The 14131-nt window shown below is 34.4% G+C and overlaps 1 protein-coding gene across 1 annotated transcript in view; it reads left to right on the top strand.

Moving 5' to 3' along the window:
• CPNE8 (copine 8) overlaps positions 1 to 14131 on the top strand; it is a 326808-nt gene that overhangs the window by 279103 nt on the left and 33574 nt on the right. Inside the window, exons 15-16 of the mRNA XM_082351373.1 lie at positions 3420 to 3601; positions 9703 to 9830. Of these exons, the coding sequence (XP_082207499.1) occupies positions 3420 to 3601; positions 9703 to 9830 (310 nt within the window). The remainder of the gene's footprint in view (positions 1 to 3419; positions 3602 to 9702; positions 9831 to 14131) is intronic.

The following is a 14131-nucleotide window of genomic DNA, read 5'->3' as shown; positions in this document are numbered from 1 at the left end:
GACAAAGAAATAAAAGGAATCCAAATAGGAAAAGAAGAAGTAAAGCTGTCACTGTTTGCAGATGACATGATACTATACATAGAGAATCCTAAAGATGCTACCAGAAAACTCCTAGAGCTAATCAATGAATTTGGTAAAGTAGCAGGATACAAAATTAATGCACAGAAATCTCTTGCATTCCTATATACTAATGATGAAAAATCTAAAAGTGAAATTAAGAAAACACTCCCGTTTACCATTGCAACAAAAAGAATAAAATATCTAGGAATAAACCTACCTAAGGAGACAAAAGACCTTTTTGCAGAAAATTATAGGACACTGATGAAAGAAATTAAAGATGGTACAAATAGATGGAGAGATATACCATGTTCTTGGATTGGAGGAATCAACATTGTGAAAATGATTATACTACCCAAAGCAATCTACATATTCAATGCAATCCCTATCAAACTACCACTGGCATTTTTCACAGAACTAGAACAAAAAATTTCACAATTTGTATGGAGACACAAAAGACCCCGAATAGCCAAAGCCATCTTGAGAACGAAAAATGGAGCTGGAGGAATCAGGCTCCCTGACTTCAGACTATATTACAAAGCTACAGTAATCAAGGCAGTTTGGTACTGGCACAAAAACAGAAATCTAGATCAATGGAACAGGATAGAAAGCCCAGAGATAAACCCACGCACATATGGTCACCTTATCTTTGCTAAAGGAGGCAAGCATATACAGTGGAGAAAAGACAGTCTCTTCAATAAGTGGTGCTGGGAAAATTGGACAGGTACATGTAAAAGTATGAAATTAGAACACTCCCTGGCACCATACACAAAAATAAACTCAAAATGGATTAAAGACCTAAGTATAAAGCCAGACACTATCAAACTCTTAGAGAAAAACATAGGCAGAACACTCTATGACATAAATCGCAGCAAGATCCTTTTTGACCCAGCTCCTAGAGAAATGGGAATAAAAACACAAATAAACAAATGGGACCTAATGAAACTTAAAAGCTTTTGCACAGCAAAGGAAACCATAAACAAGACCAAAAGACAACCCTCAGAATGGGAGCAAATATTTGCAAATGAAGCAACTGACAAAGGATTAATCTCCAAGATTTACAAGCAGCTCATGCAGCTCAATAACAAAAAAAACAAACAACCCAATCCAAAAATGGGCAGAAGACCTAAATAGACATTTCTCCAAAGAAGATGGCCAACAGACACATGAAAGAATGCTCAACATCCTTAATCATTAGAGAAATGCAAATCAGAACTACAATGAGGTATCATCTCACACCAGTCAGAATGGCCATCATCAAAAAATCTAGAAACAATAAATGCTGGAGAGGGTGTGGAGAAAAGGGAACACTCTTGCACTGTTGGTGGGAATGTAAATTGATACAGCCACTATGGAGAACAGTATGGAGGTTCCTTAAAAAACAAAAAGTAGAACTACCTTACGACCCAGCAATCCCACTACTGGGCATATACCCTGAGAAAACCATAATTCAAAAAGAGTCATGTACCAAAATGTTCATTGCAGCTCTATTTACAATAGCCAGGACATGGAAGCAACCAAAGTGTCCATCATCGGATGAATGGATAAAGAAGATGTGGCATATATATACAATGGAATATTACTCAGCCATAAAAAGAAATGAAATGGAGGTATTTGTAATGAGGTGGATGGAGTTAGAGTCTGTCATACAGAGTGAAGTAAGTCAGAAAGAGAAAAACAAATACAGTATGCTAACACATATATATGGAATCTAAGGAAAAAAAAAAAAAAGGTCATGAAGATCCTAGTGGCAAGATGGGAATAAAGACACAGACCTACTAAAGAATGGACTTGAGGATATGGGGAGGGGGAGGGGTGAGATGTGACAGGGTGAGAGAGTGTCATGGACATATATACACTACCAAATGTAAAATAGCTAGCTAGTGGGAAGCAGCCGCATAGCACAGGGAGATCAGCTTGGTGCTTTGTGACCACCTAGAGGGGTGGGATGGGGAGGGTGGGAGGGAGGGAGATGCAAGAGGGAAGAGATATGGGAACATATGTATATGTATAACTGATTCACTGTGTTTTAAAGCAGAAACTAACACACCATTGTAAAGCAATTATACTTCAATAAAGATGTTAAAAAAAAAAGAAAAGAAACTAAAGGGACTTTCAGGCTGCCTTTGTGCTGATAATTAGGGCAACTGAATGTGAATCTAAATGTGTTTGAGTGGTAGCGCATATATTACTTTCTCTCTTTCTCTCTCATATTCATCTTATTCAAATGAAACATCCTACATTTGTGGATGACCCAGACAATAATAACAGTAGTAGTTAAACTTTACATTTCTATGGTACTTTATAATTTTTAATCACTTCCACACATGTAATCTTATTTTGTCTTCCCAGTAAATACTGTGGTAGGATTTATAATAGAAATTATATAGTTGTCCTGCAAATGGCAAGACCTGACTTCGAGCCTTTTGACTCCTAGCTAAATGTCTAGTTAGAAGCTCTGAATAATTTTTCAGCTCTAGATATTTAATTTGCATGAATTTGAAAATCTCTATACTCTTCTCTTTTCAAGTGATTAAATTGAGATATGTCTCAAATATTCAGTTTATGTTTGTGATACAACTTTAGGAAGGCCTCATAATTATTGAAGCCTATTACATCAGTTGGGTCCTCTGATTATAGCATAAGGATTCAAACTAAAGGCACACAATTTTTAAAAATAAAGATTACAATAAAATATGATTAACAAAAATACTTTTATGCTTCTTCTGTCAAAAATAGCCTATGAGGGGCTTCCCTGGTGGTGCAGTGGTTGGGAATCCACCTGCCAATGCAGGGGACACGAGTTCGTGTCCTGGACCGGGAGGATCCCACATGCCGCGGAGCGGCTAGGCCCGTGAGCCACAACTACTGAGCCTGCGCATCTGGAGACTGTGCTCTGCAACAAGAGAGGCCACCATAATGAGAGGCCCACGGACCGCGATGAAGAGTGGCCCCCGCTTGCCACGACTAGAGAAAGCCCTTGCACAGAAACGAAGACCCAACACAGCCATAAATAAATAAATAAATAAATAAATAAATAAATAAATAAATAAATAAATAAATAAATAAATAAATTTATTAAAAAAAAAGAATAGCCTATGACATTGACAATGAGAAATAATTTTTGAAAAAAATCTGCATATGCTTTAGCATACCTTTGGGAAACTTTCTACATATCTGATCTAATTTAATAAATATCTCTGTCAATATTTATCCAAAAGAAGGTATTTAACATACTATGAATGTAGGCAGAAAACATGATTTTTAATATTTGAATCGGAAATAGATATCAAGAAAAATGTCCCAAAAATTATATCTTTAGCCTGATCACTCATGTTTGAAATATTTTTTTCTGTCATCAGGCAACCCTACCCAGCCGACTTCTCTCCACTACATGAATCCTTATCAACTGAATGCCTATGGTATGGCACTGAAAGCAGTGGGAGAAATCGTTCAAGATTATGACAGTGATAAAATGTTCCCAGCTTTAGGTTTTGGTGCAAAACTGCCTCCAGATGGAAGGATATCTCATGAGTTTGCTTTGGTAAGAATACATTGAAAGAATTGATATTTTGAAAAAAAATAATGTGTTGGATCTTTTCATTGGCTTGCTGCTTATGCTTTAATTACTCATGTAGCAACTTCTTATGACTATACACTCAGCTTAATTTTGGTGAATGATTGATTTAGGAGTGTGCTATTAATGGGAAAAAAGACAGTTAACTAGATTAGCAGTAAATCTACCTAAAGTGCATCTGATCTATAAATAGGAGCTCTATTCTGGTTAACTATTGCTGCATAACACGTTCTGTTATATTCGTGATTTGTGGGTCAGGAATTTGAACAGAATACAATGGGGGATGGTACATTCTTCAGGATGTCTGGGGCCTCACCTGGGATACCTTGATTGGCTAGAGATGGCTGGAATTGTTCTACTAGAGACATATATCTGGGTTTTATTCTGGCTGTTGGTTAGATTCCTCAGTTCTCCATGTCATATCTCCTGGAGTTAGTATGTCCCCTAAGATGGCTCATTAGCTTATGTCTGATGCCTAAGCTAGGATGGCTGAAATAGCTGGGTTGTCTAGGCATCTTTCCTTCATTCTACATACAACTTGTCCATATGGTTATCACAGACTTCATCATAGTGTAGTGGTCTCAAGGTAGTCATATTTCTTACACAGCAACCAGCTTTCCCAGAGTGAGTATTCTAAAAGGCTGGGGCAGAAACTGCAGGGCCTTGGAAGTCCCAGAAAGTTATTTCTCCTACATTCTCTTGGTCAAGCAAGTCACTAAGTTCAGCCCAGTTTCAAGATAGGGGAAACACATCTCAATGGGAGGGGTATCAAAGAATGTGTAGCTATCCTTAATCTTCCATCTTCTAAAATGTCATTTCTTTTCAAATATAAAGGATTAGTTATGGCTGGAATTTTTTTTTCAAGTGTGAAGCAATAATTATAGCTATAATTAATTATGGTTTCAATATAATGGAGTAAATATGACTGGAATAAATATTTTTCTATTTAATGTTTAATTTACATAAATCTACTCCAGCTATATGATTACAAATAAGCAATGTACTGCATTCTACCTTTAAAATAAATTTCACACAGATGGTGCTTATATGCCTAATCAGTCTTATTCTTACTTGCACTTTCTAATGAAATAATGGGAAACTCATTGGAGGAATGGTTAGATATCATTTTGGAAAAAAATTAGATTTTCCTAATAGAAATGCCTCCCTACCTTACCCTATATATTATAAAAGTAAACTCTTCCATGCCCAATATTTTTGTAGGTCTTTTTTTGTTGTTTTTATTCTTGTTACAAAAGTAATATATATATATATATATTTAAGTTCTGCAAGAAAAATAGAAATAAACAATAATGCAATCATTTATTAAGTAATTACTGAGTATCAAGCCAGGTACTTTATACTCATTTCTTATATAATCTTCATAAAATTCTTATCGGATAGGTATATAACAACTGTCACATCACACTAGTCTATCAAGAGCCACTCATATTAAATAAAGTGAAAAGAGCACCCCCAGGAGTTGTATAATTTATCTCAGAGTCACAGAAGTTAATCAGGTTTACAGAGGACAGGACTTGAACCCAGGTCCATCTTATTTTAGAATCCACATTCTTAACCACTACTATACCACTTTTTATAAAAGCATCTGTAATAATCCCATGTCTCAGATATGTCCTTTATGAACACCATTATGTATTTATATATATACATATATATATGTATATATACATACACACACATACCCCCCCAGAAGCTTTCATATGATTAGACTTCATCTTCCTTAAATATATTTTAAGAGCTATATTTTCACTTTTTCTCCTATACTTATTCTTGCTTTTTCTATTCCATAGCCCACACAATTTCGGGGAAGGTTGCTGAAGGTTTTAATTTTTCCTCTGTGAAATAGCCCACATGCCACAACCACCAATATCATATAAAAATGAATATCTGTTGGGATTTTGTTGTGTCTTAGAGAATTAAATTCTCCCAGAAACTTATAAGACCATGAAAATCACTCATGTGATCCTGAGTCTTAAGTGCCTCAGGAAAAAGGTCATGAACTATTTTAAGGCTTAAGAAAAGGAATAATTATGTTAAACTAAATGATATTGATTAATTTTCCTTCCATAAGTTTCTTCTCACCTTTGTGTATGATTTTTCTTTTTCCTTTTTCTCTCCCTCCAATTTTCTGCTTTTCCTACCTCCACATTCATTCCTTGTAACCAAACCTATGCAAAGGAGGGACTTTTTTATTATTTGCATCTTAAATGATTCTTTGAACCCAACTCAAATATTTATAGGATAGAGATCATACCCCTTTAAATTCATGAAAAATAGTTTCTAAAATTGATGAAACAACAATGATGATGTCGATGATGATGATAATGCCTCACCTTTAATGTTACCTAATAATTCTATGACTTTAATTTTTTTCAAAGCACTTTTGTTTTCTTGAATAAGTAAGAAAGGCAAAGGTTAAGTAGGTCTTCAGAGAGGTAGTGCTCCATTTGATTTTTGTGTTAACTTCAGCCTAAATAACTGCAGTGTATATCTGTAGGTGCTGAAAATGGCAAATAGAAAAACTTCAGTCCATGTCAATCTGGCAATTAGTGTACTACCTAATATTACCAAACCCTCATATTTCCATGGTAAGTATTTGTGATATGTATTCACAATCATTAATCTGTTTATCACACCAAATTCAAATAATCTTTCAGATAGCAAGGGAGGCCTTTAAAACAATTTTTAAATCCCTAATTGTGAATTTGAGGCTAGCACAGATGTTGAAATTGAGCTTTACTCAATCAAAAGGATTTACGGTAAACCCCAGCTTTTCATTTGAAATATGTGTAAGAATAGATATAGTGGAAAAAGAAAAGGGAATGGAAAAAGAAAGGAAAAATATACTAATATCACCACATTAGCACTTTTGGTTGTGGAAAGAATGTCATGTCTCATGATGATTCTTGGTGACTCCTTATAGAGTAAGGCTTTAGAGGAAGTATTTCTAATGGGCATGTAGCCAGTGACCCTAAAAGAAGGTCTTCTGTGTTGATCAATAGAGAGAAATGCTATATCTGTCCAAGTGATTTCTCCTACCAAATATCTAAAATCACTGGCATACTTTTCACTTATTTTGGCATTTATAGAAATCTAGCAATTTAATATTTATGTGTACACATTTTCTTCCAACTAAACTCAACAGTATAATCACCAAAGGTCTTTAACACTGCATGCAGAAAATAGAAGCTCAATAGATATTTGTTTACTGAATAAAAGGGAGAATTCTCTCAACTTTCCCCTGTAGTAAGCAGTCAGTCTCTGGGCAGCTACAGATACATTTCAAAGAGTAAAACAACAGCTCCTAACAGCTCTCTTCAGCATTTTGCAGCATGTTAGCCCCACTGAAAATTGTTACAGGCTATAGGTAGCAACAGAGACTATGAGCCTCACTTCCAGAACTGAACCTAAATCTCCAGTACAATTCCTCAGGGAGCCAAATGAAGGGAAAAAACTGGTGAGAGCTGGACACTCCTCACTTAAGTCTGTGTGTGGGATTATTGCTCATTTTGAAGTTTGTTCTTTATACTTTCTATGTTTTCTACAAATTAACATTCATTATTTCAGAAGTGGAAAAGTTTGTTAATTAAAAAGGAAATAAAAAATAGGGCATCTACTGCCCTCTTCATTAATAAACAACAAAATTGAATGTACTTATTTTCAAAAACATTCTGTTTTACTTCTGTGTTAGAGCCACACATAAGCTTATTTTTATTTGTCATAACAAGCAAAAACTAATTCTCCACATAATTATTTTAAGAAATATTTTTTTAAAGATTTATAAAATCTTTCTAATCAAGATAAATGAAATGGTGGGGAAAATGGTGACTTTATTATTTCCAAAGGAATAAAGGAAATTCATAATTTTATAGAAATATAAATCCCTCCAGTCAAAATGTTAAAATGCTGATCAAAAAGTAACTCAGAACTATCCTGGTTCGTAATTGTTCCCTTAAGGCAGATATATAATACATTTTTATATGCACAAAATCAGTAATGAGTTTCAATTTTAATTAGCTTTATACCTTATCAAGAGATAGAACACCATAAAATTTTATTTAAAGGAAGGTTAATTAAAGGTCAGCGCAGATTAACATCAAAACAAACCAGTCACTGCTTTGTGCTAAATATTAAACTTTCACGTTTTAATTTCAATCAATTCCTGTAGGCAATTTTATAATATAAAGAGTTCTTTTATTATTTTTATGTTTTAAAAAAATTTACATGAGGTAAAAATAAAAAGTTTGAATAAACAGACAAAATTAAAAGGACAATGGTTATAAGTCCTTCTTTCACAAATGACAAAATTGTAATGATTGGTAACATCTGACTTAGTTCCCTAAGATCCTCAGTCTTTCAAAATGCTTAGGATTTTGTAATATGGTGGTATAGTGGTGGTTAAGAGATGGGACTCTGGAAATGTTGGCTCTGTTACTGGTGTTGTGTGACTTTGGGCACAATATCTAAGCTTTCAATGCCTCATCTGTAAAGTGAGAATAATAATAGCATTTTATCTACTTTTTTAGGTTGTTATACTATAAAAATTATATAATGTATGTAAATATTTTAATATAAAGCTTAGTATATAGAATTCAACAAATTTAAGTTATAAATTACTAATCACTTTTGATTGTTCAGGTAAAAACATACATGCTAAAATTACTGCCTACTCTGTTTAAGCATGGTTACTGTCCCTAGTGTTTTAAAATAGAGCTACAAATTTTTTTATATTACCCCCTTCCAGAGGTGGAGCCTAATTCCTCTTCCCTTGAGTATGGGCTACATTTAGTGACTCATTTCTAACAAATAGATGAAAGTAGAAGTAATGCTATGCAACTTATAAGACTAGGAGCTTATTGGAGCTTCCTCCTTGCTCTCTCTCTCTCTCTCGGATCACTCATTTTGGGGAAGTTAGCTGCCATGTTGTTGGAACACTAAAGCAGCCCTATGCAGAGCTCGTGTTGACCTACTGCCAGCAAACCATGTAAGTGAGCCTTCTTAGAAGCAGATCCTCCAACTCTGGTCAGGCTTTCAGATGACTGCAACCCAGGTTGGCTTCTTGATTGCAAGCTCTTAAGAGATCCAGAGCAAGAATCACCTGGCTAAGCTGCCTCTGGATTCCTGACACCTAAAAAGAATGTATGGGATTATAAATGCCTACTGTTTTAAGACACTGACTTTTGGGATAATTTGCTACACAGCAATAGATAACACTGCCTTATTTGTGTTATTTGTGGAAGCTGGACTAGGAGAATTAAACCTAATAACAGAGCATTCAAAGTATGAGAAAACTAGACTAGGTCTCCAGGTTTAAAGTTGTCCTTCTGGGTTACTATCTGCAGAATAAGAACTCCGGTGGTAAGCTCCAATTCCCTTGAACAATATGGATATGTTTCTTTGATTATTTTCCCTTTCCCTTGTCTTGATGCTACTCACACCAAATTAGAGTCCCTCTGATCGCTTCTTTAGTTGGGGTTATTAATTGTGGCCTGAAAATATGCATATGGCAGATATTTTACATTTTTGCTTCTATAAAGTAAAACTGTTTAAATTGATAGAATTTTTTTTTTTCTGATTTGAATACATGTCACTGCAGAAAACTTGGAAAATATAGAATAGTCTAAACAATGAAATAAAAATCAACAATTTATAACTACTCAGAGGTAGCAAATATTAACATTTTGTTTCCTTCTTTTTAGATTTTTATATGTTTATCTCTGTATGTACACAGACCTGTGTATAAATAAGACACTATTAATTGTAAAATGTCATGATATTCAGCTTCTCAAGATTATTTAGAATTTTCTCCTGCCCTTTAATTGAAAAGTATCCATTTTTAATGATTGCACATTATCTCATATCACAATCTATGTAAATGTAATCTATGTTGATCACTTAATTTATTATTTTTTTGCTATTATAAATCTATAACTGAGTTTTCATCCAAAAAATCTTTATGAGTATGAACCTGTATCATTCTCTTTTTTAATTGAGCTTTACAGACACTATACATTCTTTACTCTTTTTTTGCCTGTAACTTTCTACAGAATGGGAACCCTCAAAACCCCTACTGTGATGGCATTGAGGGTGTCATGGAAGCTTATTATAGGAGTCTGAAATCTGTACAACTGTATGGGCCAACCAACTTTGCTCCTGTAATTAATCATGTAGCAAGGTAAGTGGGAGTAGATAAGTTATTTATTCTAGTGTACTGGACCAGAGTGAAATCATAACATTATTGTTGTCCTGACTCCACAAATGAAAGTTGTTTTCTTCTAATTTACCTCCAAGAAAGTGAGGGAAAAGATATACAGTAAAAAGAATCTCCATTGAACTATCATGATATTTCAATAAGAACTTTACATCAAAGTCTCAAATGAAGAAACATACACTGGCTTATGTTAGGACCTATATTTGTTTGACTGAGGAAAACTTTTTTTTCATTGAAAAGGCATCCATGAGAGCAATATCAATCATAATCTCAATTGTGTAAATCATTCATATCTAATGTATATTCTATAGTAGCTAGGAAGTAAAAAGAGACTGAATTCTATGAAGACAACTGAAGCCTTTCAGTGATATATAGGGCACATTATTTTAACCTCTCTGAAATTAATATATTAGCTAATTTTATAAATTCCCAGAGTTCTACCTGTATATAATACATGGTATTGAGAGCAGAATATAATTGCTGATGATTCTAAATGCATGTTCTAGAAAAAAATGTTTAATGTGAACTTGCTTATCATTTTTTACTAATGCATAAGTAAATTAGACACCACTTTTAAAATCACTAAAAAGTTTGTCTTGACTCAGTTGCAAATCCTATGAAACCCTGCCTTATTTTTAGATAATCAGAAAAGTATAGCTCTCATATATTTCCCAATATGTAGCCAAAACTTGAAAAAGAACTGCACTTAGATCAGTTTATCAATGTTCAAAGTCAGTATGAAACCTCAGTTCTCTATTCGAAGGTTCTGGTACTTTACCATCTCCCTACTAGACATTGTTAGCAAAATGTGTTCTACTTTTCATTATCTGAGACATAGACAAGATGCTAAAATACCCCTGCACTCAGGGCTGACCCCAGTGGACTCTCCTGTGGAACTCCACCTCAGGTTGACAGATACATTGATGACCATTTTCTGAGTGTGACCCTTTAGCTTAGGTTTTTTCAAGCATTTTCATCCACAATCTGTACTAAGTTATGAATTTTATATCTCATCTCTGGACACACACAACTAAAATAAAAGATTATGAAATAATACTTATCCTTATTTCATATTTTCTCTTTATTACTATGGTATCCTATTCTTCTCTATTACTTTTTTTTTAAATGCAGGTCTTGACCCACAAAATTGATTTCAGAATTCACTAATGGGTCATTATCTGTAATTTGAAAATCAGATCCTAGCTCATTGTGTTAGCCTATATAAGTAGTGTTATCTATACTTTCTTTTCCTAGTTTTTGATGGCTCTCAAATAAAGCAGAATCAAAAATTATATTAAAAAAAATTATATTAATGCAAAATAAATTATAGTCGACTCTTACTCTCTCTTACACAGTATCATACCCACCACTGTTTTTTATAAAAAGAGAAGAAAAAATGATAGAACTTATTTTGTGTTAACTCATGATAGTTATTATAAATGTTCTTATCAGTGTTTACCAATTAATTTTGTAGATTTTGTACTGGTATATCTCTACTATAAAAGTTAAACTTTTAGATATAAAATCCCTAGGTGCATTTCTATATACCACCTAAAACTACAGGCTCCACACTGTTATACTGCAGTTTTTTATGTTTTGTCCAGCACTTTAAAAATTCTCAAATATAGGGGTAGTTGCCAGTTAACACTTTCAGACTACTTGAAAATCTGTGATCTAATAATTCTTTATTTTTTTTAATATCTTTATTGGAGTATAATTGCTTTACAATGGTGTGTTAGTTTCTGCTTTATAACAAAGTGAATCAGTTATACATATACATATGTTCCCATATCTCTTCCCTCTTGCATCTCCCTCCCTCCCATCCTCCCTATCCCACCCCTCTAGGTGGTCACAAAGCACAGAGCTGATCTCCCTGTGCTATACGGTTGCTTCCCACTAGCTATCTATTTTACGTTTTGTAGTGTATATATGCCCATGCCACTCTCTCACTTTGTCACATCTTATCCTTCCCCCTCCCCATATCCTCGAGTCCATTCTCTAGTAGGTCTATGTCTTTATTCCCATCTTGCCACTAGGTTCTTCATGACCTTTTTTTTTTTTTTTCCTTAGATTCCATATATATGTGTTAGCATATGGTATTTGTTTTTCTCTTTCTGACTTACTTCACTCTGTATGACAGACTCTAGGTCCATCCACCTCAATACAAATAACCCAATTTTGTTTCTTTTTATAGCTGAGTAATATTCCATTGTATATATGAGCCACATCTTCTTTATCCATTCACCTGTCAATGGGCATTAAGGTTGCTTCCATGTCCTGGCTATTGTAAATAGTGCTACAATGAACATTGTGGTACATGAATCTTTTTGAATTATGGTTTTCTCAGGGTATATGCCCAGTAGTGGGTTTGCTGGGTAGTATGGTAGTTCTATTTTTAGTTTTTTAAGAAACCTCCATACTGTTCTCCGTAGTGACTGTATCAATTTACATTCCCACCACAGTGCAAGAAGGTTCCCTTTTCTCCACACCCTCTCCAGAATTTATTTTTTGTAGATTTTTAAATGATGACCATTCTGAATGCTGTAAGGTGATACCTCATTGTAGTTTTGATTTGCATTTCTCTAATGATTAGTGATGTTGAGCATCCTTTCACGTGTTTGTTCACAATCTGCATATCTTCTTTGGAGAAACGTCTGTTTAGGACTTCTGCTCATTTTTGGATTGGGTTGTTTTTTTACTATTGAGCTGCATGAGCTGCTTGTATATTTTGGAGATTAACCCTTGGTCAGTTTCTTCATTCGCAAATATTTTCTCCCATTCTGAGGGTTGTCTTTTCACCTTGTTTATGGTTTCCTTTGCTGTGCAAAAGCTTTTAAGTTTCATTAGGTGCCATTTGTTTATTTTTGTTTTTATTTCTATTTCTCTAGGAGGTGGGTCAAAAAGGGTCTTGCTGTGATTCATGTCATAGAGGGTTCTGCCTATGTTTTCCTCTAAGAGTTTTATAGTGTCTGGCCTTACATTTAGATCTTTAATCCATTTTGAGTTTATTTTTGTGTAGCATGTCAGGGAGTGCTCTAATTTCATTCTTTTACATGTAGCTGTCCAGTTTTCCCAGCACCACTTATTGAAGAGGCTGTCTTTTATCCACTGTATATTCTTGCCTCCTTTATCAAAAATAAGTTGACCATATGTGCGTGGGATTATCTCTGGACTTTCTATCCTGTTCCGTTGATCTATATTTCTGTTTTTGTGCCAGTAACATACTGTCTTGATTACTGTAGCTTTGTAGTATAGTCTGAAGTCCAGGAGCCTGACTCCTCCAGCTCCATTTTTCTTTCTCAATATTGCTTTGGCTATTCAGGTTCTTTTGTGTTTCCATACAAATTGTGAAATTTCTTGTTCTAGTTCTGTGAAAAATGCCAGTGGTAGTTTGACAGGGATTACATTGAATCTATAGATTGCTTTGTGTAGTATAATCATTTTCACAATGTTGAGTCTTCCAATCCAAGAACATGATATATCTCTCCATCTGTTTGTATCATCTTTAATTTCTTGCATCAGTGTCTTATAGTTTTCAGCATACAGGTCTTTTGTCTCCTTAGGTAGGTTTATTCCTAAGCATTTTATTCTTTTTGTTGCAATGGTAAATGGGAGTGTTTCCTTAATTTCTTTTTCAGATTTTTCATCATTAGTGTATAGGAATGCGAGAGATTACTGTGCATTAGTTTTTTATCCTGCTACTTTACCAAATTCATTGATTAACTCTAGCAGTCTTCTGGTAGCATCTTTAGGATTCTCTATGTATAGTATCATGTAATCTGCAAACAGTGACAGCTTTACTTCTTCTTTTCCAATTTGGATTTCTTTTTATTTCTTTTTCTCCTCTGATTGCTGTGGCCAAAACTCCCAAAACTATGTTGAATAATAGTGGTGAGAGTGGGCAACCTTGTCTTGTTCCTGATCTTACAGGAAATGGTTTCAGTTTTTCACCTTTGAGAATGATGTTGGCTGTGGGTTTGTCATATATGGCCTTTATTATGTTGAGGTAAGTTCCCTCTATGCCTACTTTCTGGAAGGTTTTTATCATATAGGGGTGTAGAGTTTTGTCAAAAGCTCTTTCTGCATCTATTGAGATGCTCATATGCTTTTTCTCCTTCAATTTGTTCATATGGTTTATCACATTGATTGATTTGTGTATATGGAAGAATCCTTGCATTCCTGGGATAAGCCCCACTTGATCATGGTGTCTGAACCTTTTAATGTGCTGTTGGATTCTGTTTGCTAGTATTTTCTTGAGGATTTTT

The sequence above is a fragment of the Balaenoptera borealis genome (genome assembly GCF_965194805.1).
Source record: "Balaenoptera borealis genome assembly, chromosome: 13".
NCBI lineage: Eukaryota > Metazoa > Chordata > Mammalia > Artiodactyla > Balaenopteridae > Balaenoptera > Balaenoptera borealis.
Note: the sequence above shows the minus strand (reverse complement) of the source record. Positions and strands in the feature narration are given on the sequence as shown.